Source organism: Solanum stenotomum, chromosome 7, assembly GCF_019186545.1.
Source record: "Solanum stenotomum isolate F172 chromosome 7, ASM1918654v1, whole genome shotgun sequence".
Taxonomy (NCBI): domain Eukaryota; kingdom Viridiplantae; phylum Streptophyta; class Magnoliopsida; order Solanales; family Solanaceae; genus Solanum; species Solanum stenotomum.
Window position 1 is genome coordinate 55,458,843 of NC_064288.1, and position 16,654 is coordinate 55,475,496.

The window sequence follows — 16,654 nt, forward strand, 5'->3', positions numbered from 1 at the left end:
ATGAATTAAAATAGTGAATTACTCATATGACTAGTTTTTGGTTGGTGGAGTTTCATTCATCATGATCTAATTTGTATATTCAATTTCAATGTAATGAATAAATCAATTTATATTACCTTTACGAATAACTATGTTAACGGGTAAGTGATTAATTTATTGATCAATTTATATATTGTTTAAATTCAATTTACCACTTCAACATCAATACCTAATATCATAAAAGTGTTTCATTAGTATCGAATCAAATCTTTTTATATTTATACTTTGTAGAATCAATATCTACAAAGTATGACTTTCAACCCATAGTTGATTATTTATTCAAACTAGAAGACTGAGAGAAGCTCAATTTGTAATTTCTAACTCGTGACTTCTAGATTATTTTTGTTATTTTATTAAGTATTTTTTTTATTATACCCAAACATTGTAAAAATTATTTTTAACTTATAAACACTTAAAGTAAATCAATTCAAGTAGATTTTCAGTCANCAAGACATAACAAGTGGTCTCAAACTCTTGTATGACATGTAACTCTTAATAAAAAACCGAGAAAAGTGTTGAAAACCCCCTAAACTTGACGAGAATTTAGGAGTGTATTTCACTCATATTATAAGATCGTAGGTGTATTTAAGTTCAGTTAGTTAACTAAAGAGGTGTATATAAAATTGTCAGTAATTTAGGAATGAAACTAATAATTCACATCTAGTTTATAATTGTTTTCGATACTTCTCTTTTTATTTTTCTTTCACAAATTCCGTATCAAATCAAATTACATTAGTTTTGCTATGCTAGAGCGTATTTGATGACAAAATTGACACAATAAATATCCAAAGCAAAGCAAAAAAAAAAAAAACACAAGGAAAAGAAAAGTTATGTGCAAACGAGCCCTTATTCCCTTCTCTTTCCTTTTGTTTATCAGTCTCCGTTCGGACTGTATAATATGGTCCATAAATGCACTTCTCTTCTCCGAAGTCTTCACTTTCTCGGCCGCAATTCTTCTTCTGGTATTGGTAATGCTCTTTCCACTATTCCTTTTTTTTATATATGTATATAGAAATTAATTCATATAATCTTCTTTTACCCCAAGGTTTTAAGTGCTACTCATCCTATGTGAGATTTCACTGGCCATGTTGTTGTTATTGGGCGGAATTTTCTCCGTTCCAATTTATGTGACACTTTTCATTTTCGAGCAACTATTTAAGTTTGATTGGAAATTTGTGCATAGAATCTTTAATTTTTTTTTAAATGAAATTTATATATTTGTAAACTACGTAAAAAGTACTATAAGTCACAATAATTGATAATTTAAAATGTTTAAAATATCTATAAAAAACTTACGGTCAAAGCTAGACTCGAAATCCAAAAAGTGCCATGCAAAATTGGACGAAGGGAGTACTATTTATACATTGTTAATTTTTTTTTTTTTTTTATGTATATATGGTAGATGTCAAACTCGCTTGGCTAGTTCATATGTTACTTAATTTTGAACCCGTTTAATGAAAATCCTGGCTCAGCATCATATGATATTCATACAAGGTGGAAGATTGGAGGATATGTATGGAAAAGTATTTTGATGACATTTTTTGGTACTAAAGATTGGAAAAGCATCTCACTTTGTTGGTTAATATGGAGTAAAAGTTGGGATATTTGGAAAAGGAAATGACGTCTGCCTATTTGTGAAGGAATGCATTTTCTCCCTTTTTGCTGAAATACCAAATACCGGAAAATAATTCATTTCGAAAAATATTTTTCTAGCCATACAATCACACCTATATGTATAAAGTACTCCTCTTCATTTGTATTATAGAATTAAGGTCATTAGGAAGAATTCATCTGTTTCTAATCTTGGTTAAATGTGACAGGGAGGCCTGTTGTAGGATTTCTTGGTTATTCACTTCATTCTAATGCTAGTCAAGTTGGATGTCATACTCGTGATGAGAAGATTGTCAAACTAAAACTAGCTCAGGACCTAGCTGGTTTGGTTCAGGAATCTTTGAACTTAGAGGAGAAAAAATCCCAAGTATCTAAGAGATTGGTGCCTATGGTTGAGAAGTTGGTTGAGAATTCGGGGTGTGTGAAACATGGGGCGTCGCTGGCACAAAAATTAGCGAACTTGGTGGAAGAGTCTTATAATCTTGATGAGTCTAAACCTATGAATCGTGTGGAACATAAAAGATTACTTGAACTACGCATAAAAAAGAGAGTTAAGGAACAGTATGTAAATGGGAAGTTTCAAAACCTCATAAAGAAAGTGGTTGCCAATCCAAAAACACTTTGTGATGCTTATGATTGTATTCGATTGAGTTCTAATGTTGATCTAGCATCTAATGGCGAGGATTTGTCTTTTGAAGCCATGGCTGAAGAGCTTTCTTGTGGGTGTTTTGATGTTAGTGCTAACACATATTCGATCTCAACTAAGGGCGCAAAGAAAGAAGTCCTTGTCTTTCCAAATGTTAAACTCAAAGTTGTTGAGGAAGCAATCAGAATAGTTTTAGAAGTTGTCTACCGACCTCACTTTTCTAAGATATCGCACGGTTGTCGTAGTGGTAGGAGCCATTTATCTGCTCTTAAGTACATTCGCAAAGAGATAATTAATCCAAAGTGGTGGTTCACCTTGCCAGTTTGCAGAAAGCTTGACAATCAAATCCTAGCTAAGCTCTTTTCAGTTATGGAAGACAAGATAGATGATCCTTTCCTATATACGATAATACGTAGTATGTTTGACTGTGGAGTATTGAATTTAGAATTTGGGGGCTTTCCAAAAGGACATGGTCTCCCACAAGAAGGAGCATTGTCTCCAATTTTAATGAACATATATCTTGATCTATTTGATCATGAAATGTACAGGTTGTCAATGAGATATGAAGCTATTGATAAAGGATCAAGCGCTGAAGAAAGTGCGCCCAACTCTGTGTTACGCAGTTGGTTCAGGAGACAGATATCTGGTAATGGCTTTCAAGAATGCCATGATTTGGGCTACTCTGAAATTAGGGTGCATTGTTGCCGCTTCATGGATGAGATTCTTATTGCCATCTCTGGTCCCAAAGACGTGGCTGTTGCTATCAAGTCTGAAACTGAAAATTACTTTAAGAATTCTCTTCATTTAGAATTTGAAAATGAAATAGATGTTTTTCCATGTGATGAGCCTACTGGCATTCGCTTTCTGGGTAGTGTGGTTAAAAGAAGCCTGAAAGAGAGTCCGGCGGTAAAGGCCGTTCACAAATTGAAGGAGAAAGTAGAATTATTTGCTTCGCAGAAAGAGCACTCGTGGGACACTGGGACAGCAAGAATTGGAAAGAAATGGCTGGCTCATGGGTTGAAGAAGGTAAAAGAATCAGAGATTAAGCATCTCTCTGATGGTAGCTCCCTTTTGACCCAAATTTCGTGTTTTAGAAAAGATGGGATGGAAACGGATCATTGGTATAAAGTCTTGCTAAAAGTTTGGATGCAAAATAAAAATATTAATTGCCAAACAAACGAGGATGTTATCTTATCTAAGCATATAGTTGAATCAGCTCTCCCTCAAGATCTAAGAGATTCATATTATGAGTTCCAGAAGCGTGTTCAGGAATATATATCTTCTGAGACAGCTTCGACTCTTGCCCTGTTGCCAAACTCCAACTGTTCATCATTTACGACACAGATCATAGCTCCAATCAGCATCATAAAGAAGCGGCTTTTTCGATATGGATTGACAAACTCCAAAGGTTATTCCCAGCCATGTCATCTGCTAGTTTTTTGGGATGACAATGAAATTGTTGACTGGTATGCAGGTTTAATCTGCCGGTGGCAGAGATGGTACACTGAGTGTGACAACTTTAATGAGGTAAAGCTCATTATTTGCAATCAAGTAAGGTTGTCTTGCATCAGAACTCTGGCGATGAAATATAGGATCCATGAGAGTGAGATAAAGAAGAAATTTGATTCTGAATTGCGCAGAATTCCTGCAACTGAAGATCTGGAGCTTGAGATAACCAGTGAAGCAACAAATTCTGAAGCTGTTGATAATGACGCCTTAATGTATGGAATAACCTACAGTGGAATATGTTTATTCTCTTTAGCAAGAATGGTGAGTCAGTCACGTCCTTGCAATTGCTTTGTTATAGGATGTTCAGCTGCAGCTCCTCGTGTATACACTCTTCACGTGATGGAAAGACAAAGATTCCCTGGTTGGAAGACTGGATTTTCTAATTGTATCCATCCCAGTTTACATAGAAGGCGACTTGGGTTGTGTAAACATCATCTGAAGGATCTACTTCTTGGTTATATCTCGCTTCAATCTATTAATTTTGGTGCTTGGTAAGGAAACGACTTCCCTTGATGCGAAGTGGTAAATATTCTGCAGCATGAACACTCAATAGTTGGAGTAGATGGACCGGAGAAAACAGGAAGATGAAAAAATCTTGTAATTTTTTTGAAGATCTGTCTTTGTTGTCTTTATGTGATTGAATTACATTCATCATTATCATGGGATTATGATAATGTTTCGACTTCAGAATGTCCACTTCAACTTGGCTGTGTCAAATCAATGCTAAAAGTTCAAAGTTTCTTAGGTAGCTGCCTTGAAGATTCTATGAAAGTTGTATGTTGTTGGTCTGATACTGAGAACACAGATAGTTCAAAGAATCTAATGTGAAGGTAAATTTATTTGTATCACACCCTGATCATTTTGGTAGCTGGATAAGAAACAAGTTATATGTATTAATTTCCGTACAACTTATACGACATTTGATAGGTAGATTGAAATAAGTTATTCATGTATAAAATTAAATTAATATGACGTTTGGTTGACAATTTCAAAAACTGCACAACCAACACATGTACAAGGAATTGGAGAATCTATGTATTATTTTATTGCATAACTCTAGTCAACTACGAAACGACCCTTGAATGCTCAATGAAGTTTATCTTCCTGCTTTCAGTTTAGGCTTGTTACATCATTTTCTTGTGTTTTCACTTTTACGAGCTACATTTGCTCAATTTCACTGACCTTGGTATCCTCAAAGTTGTGAGAATTGTAAATTCTGCAGAAAAAAGTTTGTGAAACTTTCAGCTACGATTTATTTCAATTTAGGTAATATGAATTCGTTTAGAAGTTACATCAATGCAAGATAATTTTTATTTTTAATTTTTTACAGATGAATTTTAAAATTTCTCACGATTCTAGTACCAAGTATATTGATGACCAGAACTTGGGGCAAACCCAGATTTTCTTGCAAACAAAAAGATGGTGAATCTAATCGGGATGAATTATATTTTACCTAAACAAAGATTAAACTAGTAGGTGGTTGGTGTACGTAAACAATACTGATATCATAGTTTACATGCCAATGTTAAATATATTGGCTGAAAACTGGAATATTTGCGTGCAGACCAATATAAACACTTGAACAGAGATAAATCATATGCTTAAGACTTTGCCTGATCAAGTACCCAAAAAGATAGGTTTAAGGTCTGCATATACATTCCCTAAACCCCACTTTTGAGATTACACTGAGCAAACAAATATTGTTTGTTATCAAAGGCTAGTTGAGAGGTTAATATATCTGTCAAGCCACATATAGCTAATGTTGTGAAAGTCGTGAGACAGTTCATGAATGCACCGAATGAAGAACATAATCATTCTGCTCGTATCAATGCATCTTAACAGTTGAATGAAAACCAAACTTGGTGAACATCAATGATTCCACAGACCAAAGCCATGATGTCCACCAAATTCTATCAAAACTCTGGATAGAATTTACAGAAATGTTTAAAAGGTTTGCCGTTATCGATATTCACTTGTTCATAGACTTTCATCAGGATTGGTCGAGGATTGTCCAAGTTTCATATATTACATCAAGTCATAGGTCTAGTCAATCCCCTCATGAGGTGAAAAGAAGATAAGTCCAAATCCCCAGCACAAGAAACAAATATGTACAAACTACTCATACATGGTGTCAGATCTACAACATCACCACACTTCTCAAGTAATCATGAATGTGCATTAAGCAACTTTTGGTAGACCAAGTCGATAAACTGATTGTCCTGCAAAAAAATTAAGAAAACAATCATTTTTTCTTCAATAATAGAAAATTCAGAAAATATCCTGTATGTGAGCTGCATGTTATTGATGAAACAACAATGATACAATTACTAAAATCTATCATGATCATCATATGCCAAGGCATTCTTCATCTCAACCATTCACCAATGGTTGGTCAAACATTTTTCAGTATATTCAGGAACACGCTGGTGGTGCAATGTGCCAAGTTACAGGTCAAGCTTGAGATTACGTGTAAAATAGATCCAATTGAAAATGAGATCCAGAACTTAGGGAGACTCTTTACAGAAAGAAACTTTTCACTTGTTTAGACAGCAAATGGGGACCATAGCTCTCTAAACATTGAAAAGGAAATTGCACATAAGAAGAAATATGAAGTCAAAACCAAGAATTAATTTGACTGGGCATCTTATACTAACTGATGCTTCATCAGTTAAAGTTAAAAATTTAAACAAGCCACCTAGGATGTAACTCTACAACATAACAGATATCTTTTAATTATTTAACCAAAAATTTTAGTGAACTTAGATCTAGCATTCTTCACCCCCTTCATCCTCCCCCCCCCAAAGAGAAAGAACTCAGAGCTAGCATATGCATTTTAAACTTAGATACTTACAGGGATCCTTTGATTGTAAACACAAGTCAGATTGAAGTTACAAATGTTGAACCCTCCAAAATCTGAATGTGTTTGCAAAGAAGCAGTTTCGATAATAAGTCATGTCCACAAATTTTATGGATAAAATGATCAAGATTTATGCAGTTGAATGGAATTCAATTACTGTTCAAGTACACAAAAGATGCACCCAGCAATGACAATATATAATTAATTAACACAATTGTAGTCATCCGAATAGCAGGCAGAGTACATAAATTAAATCCTGGATAGCTGGATATACCTGAACAAGCATTAGAAGCATGTCTTGAACTTTCTCTCTGCTTAGTGTCACACTTTGTGGAGGAATCTGAGTAGAAGTGAGAAATGGAGGTGAAGTAGGTGGTCGGAAGGGTTGAACTAGAGGTGTACCATGTGGTCGTTGTGGATTCACATGAGGATAAAGGGTGGGAGTTGATGTAGCTGAGGAGACAGAAGTTGTCACCAATACAGGTGACACAGGAGGTGTAAAGAAAGAAGGCTTCACAAGATTTGCAGGGTAATTAGTACTATTGATCAGGTTAGCAGAATCACGGCGTGACTGTGGAGGAAGTGATGGAGCTGACTGAACAGGTAATGAGACTTGCAAAATTGGAGCAGGAGATGGTAGGGGACTTGGAACTCGGGTTGATGGATCAACAGTTTGAACTGGATAATGATATGGCAGTCCGGAGTTCATAACAGTTGAAGAGGTATGCCCAATAGTTGCAGCAGTCTGCAACAACAAAATTAAATCTCAGGACTTTTCTACACCCCAAGGAGGAGGGGCAGTAGGGGAAGACTGCCCGGTATTTTAAAGCCAATGTTTACTAAACTAGAAGACATTCTTATTGATCTTCCATGATGCATTCATCTATTAATGCAGCCTCACTCATATCCTGAAGAAAAAGATGCATTTTATTCCCCTAACTACACTATCTCAGAAAAGCCAGCTTCAGTATAACCTCGTTTTCTTCAAAACATGCTAGTCTCCAAGTGAAGCCCTCAAACAGTTTCAGTTAGCAACAGAGAATAAATTCTTGGATCCTTGAGAATTTTATATTCCTCACAGAAAAGATTCCATACTATGATTTCTCATATTCATTTCCATCCACTTGGTATCATAATCATCATTAGTCAACCCATAGTCATCTCTTTTGGACATAAATGTTTCCCCCAAATTCCCGGGATAGAACAGTGTTCCTCATGATTTTTTGTTTTTGGGAAAGGGGGTGCATATGCAATTAAATCACCTAACGAAGGCATGCATGAAAATGTTAGGCTTATTCAAACATTTATCCTGGTAATGGATGGTATCTGTAAATGATCAAAGAATATACATGCATTACAAGTTGTTACAAGAATATAACAAAATCTTTGACCAAGAAAATCTCAGGCGGCAACATTTTAAGAAAATGTACAAGGGACAGCAAATTGACACCTTGCACTGCACAAATTGAGTGACTGGAGAAGCCAACAGGTAGAAATGTACAAATAAAGCAAATAAGGTAGACAGAGGCTTAACACCATTTGGCAATAAACAGAAGCTTCTTTTCGGTTTAAAGTTCATGAACAGATGCTAAAGTTTTAAACTTGACAGTTTTAGATGTTAGACGGGAAATTATACATCAATATCATAGGAAGGTTGAGTACATACTACATACATTGAAAAAGTTCATAAAGGAAGAATCATCAGCACCAAACCCATTCGTAGAGGTGGTAAATGCCGGTCCAGATGACCCTTCTATTGCTGTACTCATTGGGACCACCTCATGTTCTGTAAACTCACTGCACTTAAAAACATCAGGATAAGTTAAAAATTAGAGTAGAAACAAAACCGCACCAAAGAAGGGGGAGAAAATCAAGAAACACAGAAATTAATAGCTGAAGAGCAACAAACGTTGACCTTTTTTTATAAGAGCAACAAACATTGATTTAGTCACCCCTTATGGACAAATATGCTGACAAGGGAAATGACAATGGATACAAGATAACAAAGTCCTTAATTATTTCTCGATTTCCTCTTTTCTTCCGTAAGTGCCTTTGTTTAAGTTGGATCGCGAAGATCTATGAGAAATCATAAATGAAAGACCAACTCTAGGAAGTAAAAAGTTCGGGTTCTATTATATGTTCTCTCCACAAGCGAAGAAATGAGCAGAAAGTGTTGCCAACAGTATCCATATTATTGACTCATTTCATTTTGGTTAAAGTTGTCTCACTTACCATGACAATTTCCTACAGCCAATAGGAAAACTCAAACCGGTAGGTTAACTAGCTTACGTTTGACTATCTTAACTACTGAAAGTAAAAGAAAAATCTGCTAAGTAACTACTAAAACCAAATAGGGTCCCAGTGTCCATAAGCCCTTTTGGTGAAAATTTAGGGGTCGTTTGGTAGAGTGTATAAGAATAATGCTGAATATGATGTATTAGTAATGCAAGCATTAGTAATGCTTGCATTAGTTATGCTTGCATTATTTCTTATACATTGTTTGGTTTGATGTATTGGAAATAGCAAGCCTTGTATAAAGACTATTAAAAAATATTTGTTTACAAAAATACCCCCACATTATTATTATTATAATTATTCTTATTATTATTATTATTATTATTATTATTAGGCTTAGAGGGTAGTTTTGTCATTAGTTAATCTAATGCATGCATTAAAACCATTGCATTGCTAATACCTAGAAATCCATGGTATTAGCAATACACACCTTAATACACAATAGAGTGTATAACTAATGCAAGCATTAGTTATGCATTGGTTGGAAAAGAGTACCAAACAAGGTACTAGTAATACACTATGCTAATGCATGTGTTATTTTTCCTAATACACTCTACCAAACGACCTCTTAGACTATTGTGATGTGTACTCCTTATATCCATTTATAAAGAATAATTATCCGACACCAGGAGATGTACCCATATGGCATAACTTAGAAAAGGGGAATTGGATAATTTCTTTGCAGTCTTTCTCTCAAGGATGTAACAGATTTTATTTTTTTTTGGGGGTGGGGGGTGGGGGGGGGGGGTCCACTAGTATTTTGTTGGAATGTATATTGGTTTTATCATCGAATTAAAAAACAATTAAATGTATATATTTTAGAAGAACGACTTGATTGATGAATATATTGAAGTAAAATAGGATGGTTGTAGCGGAGGAATGCTACAAAAGTGGAAGAAAATACTATATGAAACCTATCAAAGTGACAAAAAAGTTCTACAGACCAATTCTAAGGCCAACAAGGTTTATTTATATAGAAGTGAATGTTGGGCAACAAGAGCCGTCAAAATACAGATGTTAGGATAGATATGTCATCATACAAAATTAGACATGATTAGAAATGATCCCATCCCCTAGAGGGTGCAAGTGTCATTGCATAAAGCATAACATGAGAGAGGTCATCAGAGATGGTACCAATTTATCTCACGGAGACTTCCAAATTAACTAATCTGTTGTCACAATGTTGGGATAGTTAAGAGTGCTAAAAATAGATGGTATACATTCACCGATTCACATATCAAAGGAAAATATCTTTGAAGACCTAAAATAACTTGGAATTCATACAAACTCAACGAAGAACATAACACAACACTATGAAGGTTGAAGGTACTAATATGCGTATTGATATTCCACAAAGTAATACATGTATGATTACATAGGAACCAACAATTGATAAGCACAATTTTGCAGAGATTATTTTTCTTATGCCTCACATCAAACTGATTAATACTTATCTTCTATCATGCTGTAGCAATGAAACAGTTGCTTACCATGTACTAAAATACGGAAATGCTATAGCTTCACCAGAAACAAGAATATTCATGAGTTGTGGCAAATAACTTGTGCTTATAAGGAAATCGCTTGACAAACATCGTAATTTCCAAACAAATTAAGGAACCAGGGGAAGAATCAATGATGCCGCACCTTTTTCTTAGCTGTGGCCTCAGGGTAACCTTTGAGTATTCACCTAAAATTCTGGAATCCACCACATCAAAGTAAAATTATACAAGTTGCAGATTATGCGCCATGATTACGTAAGAAAAATGACCCAATTACTTCACATGGCCTGCACCACTAAAACAAACTAACAATAAATCATCTTTGATGTCATTTCCATCAACCGATATAACAAACTTCTTTTATCAAGTTAGTTACCAATATAACACAACAACTAACTGTTATTCCTATAAGATAATGCCATTTATATCATGTAACACAAAGAAGAAATGGATTCCATACAAATTAGACACCTCCATTAACAAAAACTCAGAACTGAATACTTAACAGAGACTGGCAACATAACCAACAACAACAACATACCCAGAATAGTCCCACAAAGTGGGGTCTGGGGCAGGTAGAGTGTACGCAGACCTTACCCCTACCTCAGAGGTAGAGAGACTGTTTCCAATAGATCCACGGCTCAAGGAAAAAATAGACCAAAGAAACTGGCAACATAACCATCGCGCTAAAATAAATGTTAGATGTCATTGAGATCACATATTTAAAGCCTAAGGTATGTCATAATTTGACTAAACAAGCTTCGAAATTTAAAATATTTCATTTATAGCAGCCTTCAACTTAATGCCTTTTGATAGAAAGACCCTATTATGGTTATCCTTGTCAAAGAAAACTCATACTACCATCCATTTTATAATCAATTCAGCCTAGTTACAATAATAACAGTCAACCACAAGTAATTCGAAATACAAGAATAATTACCAGCCCTTAACATTTTCTGCAAGTAGGTTGTTCACTTATTTGTTTTGCTCTCTATCATAAATGTCTACAAGAATAATTCAACTGTTTTTATATGTGTAGATGTTCAGGGAGAAGACGTAAGATCATCTCTTATAACAATGTCAAGTTGCTACATGCTTGTGGTGGGAGGTTATGAATTGGTTCGTAATACAATAGGTGAGTCGAGCATGGTAAATGAGGCACTATACATGCGGTTTTAGAAGAAAGAAGAGAAGATGCAGTGCATGGGATGTAGCACTACTAGCTATTATGTGGATAATGTGAAGGTGGAGGAATAGGAGAGCGTTTGAAGAGGTCAAGAAAGATTTTGTAGCCTCGTGTCTCTAGTTACCTTTAGGTACACCCGAGAGTTCTTGTGTGTATATATGACTGAATAACTTTTGCAGAGAAACATATTTTGGTCTAGGTTTCTCTACTTTTTTGTACACTTTTTGTATACAGGAACCTAACATTAATAAAATTACTTATCTTATCAAAAATATCTACAAAATCCACCACCATAACAGTTGTTTGATATTGATTGGAGAGAATAATTAATTAATCTACACAAATGTGTTCACCAACATCATAGATCTCCATTGCAATAATCTCAACCTTCATCTACAATAACAAGAGATAAAGCTCCACCCATAAATATAGCTTGAGTATGAAGACTGAAGAAGATGCCAACCTGCCAAAGAGATCTGCAACCTCCTCAATTTCATGTGCATTGTAAAACCAAATACCATTGACTTCTTGGGCTGCATTGCGATACAACAAGTATGGAACCTGAACCTCGAACTCAAAGTCCCCCAAGAGATCTTCCACCATATTTTCTGCTTCATATGAACTCAGACGTCAAATAGGAAATCATTCATATGAGGCATTACATTCGAACATCATAAATGGGACAAATTAAAATAAAGAATTCTTAATGTTTTCCCCTACGAATTGAGAAGGAGAGGTCCGCAATATATTATTAAAAGAAGAAATGGGATAATACCTGCACTCCTGCGGTTCATAACAATGAACTGGAACCTTGGCTGAGCACTCCTAAAATAACATAACCAACAACAACAAAATCTGGTAATTCAACCTCCTTATAGGCACACAATCCATCAAAAACCATCAGATTTCCAAAATATTACTTGAAAAATAACCTAAAAACCAAAGAAGCCATCACATAATTATATGGTATTTGCACAGCGTGATAATAGTTTCGGACAAAAGTTGAATCAGAAACAGTTTTTTGACAAAACACTAGACATCTCCTTACAAAAAAATTTAACTTTAAGGGGTGGTTTGGCAGAGTGTAAAAGAATAATGCTAAATAGAGTGTATTAGAAATGCTTGTATTAGCAATGCATGTATTAGTTATGCTTGCATTAATTATACATAGATTATTTTAATGCATTGTTTGGTTTGATGCGTTAAAAATAGCATGCATTGTATAAAAAAATTATTTACAAAGATACCCTCCACTATTATGGTGGAAAAGATGTAAAATAGGTTTTGAGGGGCAATTGGGTCTTTTATCATGTTAATGCATGCATTAAAACAATTGCCCATAGTATTAGCAATGCACACCTTAATACACAATAGAGTGTATAACTAATGCATAGGTTGGAAAAGAGTACCAAACAAGGTACTAGTAATACACAAGGCATTATTTTTCCTAATACACTCTATCAAATGACCCCTAAGTACGCTTGTCCAATCCACGAACTGAACTAGTCCGGCCCACTAAGGGGGTGGACTGATATGGGGTAACCCACCAACCTAAACTCCATGAAGGGCAGTCTGGCCCGTGGGACTTGCTAGGCCAGCCACACGGTACAAGGCCAATGGACTGAACGGTATTCAAAGGGGAGGNGGGGGGGGGGGAGAGTGGCAACGGCTAGTTAGATGCCTACACATTAACCCCAAATTCCCTAATTGAATTCATTGACACCATACCGAAACATTCCTACATTCACGGTTACAAATTTAAGAGTTATTGCTAATTTATATGGATGAGAACTATGTCAATTTCAGAAGCAAAACAAACCCACCGAACCCTTTTAGAATAGATGTGCTTTTTTGGTATCTAGGCAAGTTAAGACTATTAATTCAAGTTCCAATGCATTAAATATTGTTCATATTTCTAATTTCTTACTATTGTCCAATCTCTTTCTTGAATTATTTTTTTATTTATGATCATCTACTTGTGTGTAAGTAAGTTATTCTAAGGGAACACAATTTTCTTTTATATAAATCATCCCTAGATTCTTCAAGTAAATTTCTTAAGAGGGAGAAAATGGTCCAAGACTAGCATCAAAAAAGGGGGTCCGAGACTATACCCCTCCCAAGGGTTTAAGGTCAGGTTCGGGCTGGTTCACCGCTCTGAGCCCTTGAACTCCTAAATTGGGGCTAGACCAGTTTGGCTTGGGAACTTTGCCATGTATATGAATGTTCAGGCAAGCACCATAACAGAAAATACCTGCTAAATCTGATACACCGACATATGAAACAAAGCCAGATATAAACACTTTACATTTAAATAGAAAACAAAACCAGGTGCATGGAATATTGTACGCATACCTCTTAACTACAAAGAAAGAACCTTCAACCTCCTTGCGGCTCTGAAATGCAAATTAAACATTCAATCAATTTATTCTTTAAGACAATATTCCAAGAAGACCGACTGATTGCATTATAAATAGGCAAAAGGCGGGAAGCAGGAGTACACAGCGGATCCCTTGGAATATATTTTTCCAGAACAGCTAATTTACCACCTTTTCATCCGAATGATGTATATCATGACAATTGCGTCCAAGTAGAGCAAAATGGAAAGTGAGATTTATATGTTGATTGCAACTAGCTTAGGATTGAGGCATACCTAAAGTTCGGTGTTGAGATTATTTCAACATTTTTTTCTAAATTAATGCACAGATTAAAAAGTATACACCGTGACTTTCTAAATCACGCACAACTGAATCAACATTCGATACATTCATCAACACACAATAAGACACGAGTTTTTGTAGTAACAACATAGAACTATACGGAGCTTAATTATGAAATTTACTCTATACAATTATCCATGGACACTTTTAACGATCAAATCCATCAATATTCACATAGAGAAATCAATGTATACTTCTAGAAATCATTCAAATATTCACATATATCTACCTAAAACAAAATTACATACATACTGCAACACACAATAAGACTCGAGTTTTTGTAAAACAGCAAGAAACTATAAGGAGATCAATTATGAAGTTTACTGAGTAGAACTATCCCAAGGCACTTTTTAACAATCAAATCCATCAATATACACATAAGAGAGATTAACATGAACTTCCAGAAATCACTCAAACATTCACATATATCAACATAAAACAAAACTCCATACATACTGCATCACACAATAAGACACAATTTTTTGTAGTAACAGAGAACTATAAGGAGATCAATTCTGAAATTTACTGTGTTATCCCAAAGCACTTTTTACAATCAAATCCATCAATATACGCAAAGAGAGAGAGAGATTAATGTGTACTTCCACAAATCACTCAAATATTCACATATATCTACATAAAGCAAAATTCAATACTTACTGGATATTAAAACAATGAAAACTGACTATGCCAAAATTAATTCAACAATCATCACACCAAATTAGCCTCTATTTCCTAAAAACTCGATAGTATATAAATCTCATTTTCTCAATTTAAACGAAAATTAAGTTTACGAACCCATTGATTGAGGTCGACGTTGAACTCGTACAACGTAACATGAGCAGCGGTGATGAGGATCTCCTCAATAGACGGATCGATTCTCTGTAGCACAGTGAGGTTTAGCATCTTCGTACTTCGCTCATCCAGATTCGGCATTAACTTTGAAGTCGACGACATACTTCTTCTAGAACTTTCCGATTGATCCTACCAGATAGATTCTTATAGAGAGAGAACCGGAGAATCGATTTGCTGATCGGAGAAGAAAATATAGAGAAGTGGAGAGTGAAGTGGGAAAAAATACTAATAAATGGTGACGAGAAATTTCAAAACTAACAAGAAAAGTGACACTATTCGTGTATTTTGATTTTCTGAAACTATTTTTATCGTGGTCTATTATGATTTAATCACCTCATTAATTAATATATTTTAAGGAAAGAAGTTCAAATATGTTATCAAACTTAAAAAAAAAACTCATATATATCATCCGTTAATAAAATGGTTCATCTATATCATACGAATCATAATTGGCTAGTGTAAAAAATGATTTTGCAAAATCGGAACTATTAGTTAACAAATAATTACATGGATGAGCATTTTCTCAAATAGAAATGACATAGATGAACCAAACTTTTAATAGATGAGCGTTTCTCAAAATAATGGCATAGATGAACGTTTTCTCAAAATACTTTTCGAAAGTAATTTTGACTAATTTTCAAAGCTTAATTAAATTACATTAATTTGATATTTTAAAATAAAAAAAATTAGATATTCAAAAAGTATAAAACGAGTGCTATAAATTACAACTTTTTTCATATAATATATTTAAAATGTTAATATATCAAAATTCATATTTTTTGACTCTCAAAACAAGTATGGCATGTAAAAAAAAATGAAAGGAATATAGGAAAATTCGAATAACAATTAACTTTGAAACTGCTTCGGCAAAATCAAGTAATTAGTGTAATCTTATAAAGTAGGATCTGAAGAAGAACTATATTTAGTGTAATCTTATAAAGTAGGATCTGAAGAAAATAGCAAATGCAGACTTAATTATCTATTCTAAAAGTAGAGAAGTTATTGATAGACCTTCAACTTAACAAAAAAAATAATCCAAAGCAATATAGAGAAAAGAATAACGGAAATGAAGAAAGTCGTGACAAAATATCATAGACAACATGACACAATCATCCTAAACAATAGTCGTAATAAAATAGATTATTGGTCATCACCAATTGGTTCATTGTTAACTTGGGTATTTAAGTCTACAGCCCCTGCATCATTGTTATTTTTATCTTTGCTATCAACCATAGCATTATTTAGTTGATCTTCCTCCTTGGACTGATTGAGCTGATTAAAGGTACTGTTGTTCTTCTCAATTGTGCTGCAGAACTTGGTTTGTTGGTATGTTTACTAGGCATCAAAAATTGAATTACAAATATGTTGAATAGGGGAAAAAGTTGTTTTGCTCGCTTATTGATAAGTAGTACTATTGCTGATTAACAGGAGAAAATGATGAAC

General features: G+C 34.5%; 2 protein-coding genes across 3 annotated transcripts; one reads left to right on the top strand and one right to left on the bottom strand.

The window, feature by feature from the left end:
* Window positions 1-861: 861 nt before the first annotated feature.
* Window positions 862-4,501, top strand: LOC125871346 (nuclear intron maturase 4, mitochondrial). Its single transcript, XM_049551932.1, has 2 exons — window positions 862-1,007; window positions 1,860-4,501. Exons 1-2 carry the CDS (start codon window positions 938-940, stop codon window positions 4,298-4,300), a joined length of 2,511 nt encoding a protein of 836 aa, XP_049407889.1. The 5' UTR covers window positions 862-937; the 3' UTR covers window positions 4,301-4,501.
* Window positions 4,502-5,736: 1,235 nt separating this feature from the next.
* LOC125870623 (mRNA-decapping enzyme-like protein) lies at window positions 5,737-15,397 on the bottom strand. 2 transcript variants are annotated; one of them, XM_049551092.1, is made up of 8 exons: window positions 15,155-15,397; window positions 13,995-14,035; window positions 12,418-12,467; window positions 12,106-12,253; window positions 10,602-10,652; window positions 8,336-8,459; window positions 6,937-7,407; window positions 5,737-6,024 (listed from the first exon to the last, which is right to left on the bottom strand). In XM_049551092.1, exons 1-8 carry the CDS (start codon window positions 15,311-15,313, stop codon window positions 5,971-5,973), a joined length of 1,098 nt encoding a protein of 365 aa, XP_049407049.1. In that variant the 5' UTR covers window positions 15,314-15,397; the 3' UTR covers window positions 5,737-5,970. The 2 variants fall into 2 exon arrangements, with proteins under 2 accessions (XP_049407049.1, XP_049407050.1); XM_049551093.1 differs by having other exon boundaries at window positions 12,106-12,250; window positions 15,155-15,369.
* Window positions 15,398-16,654: the final 1,257 nt, after the last annotated feature.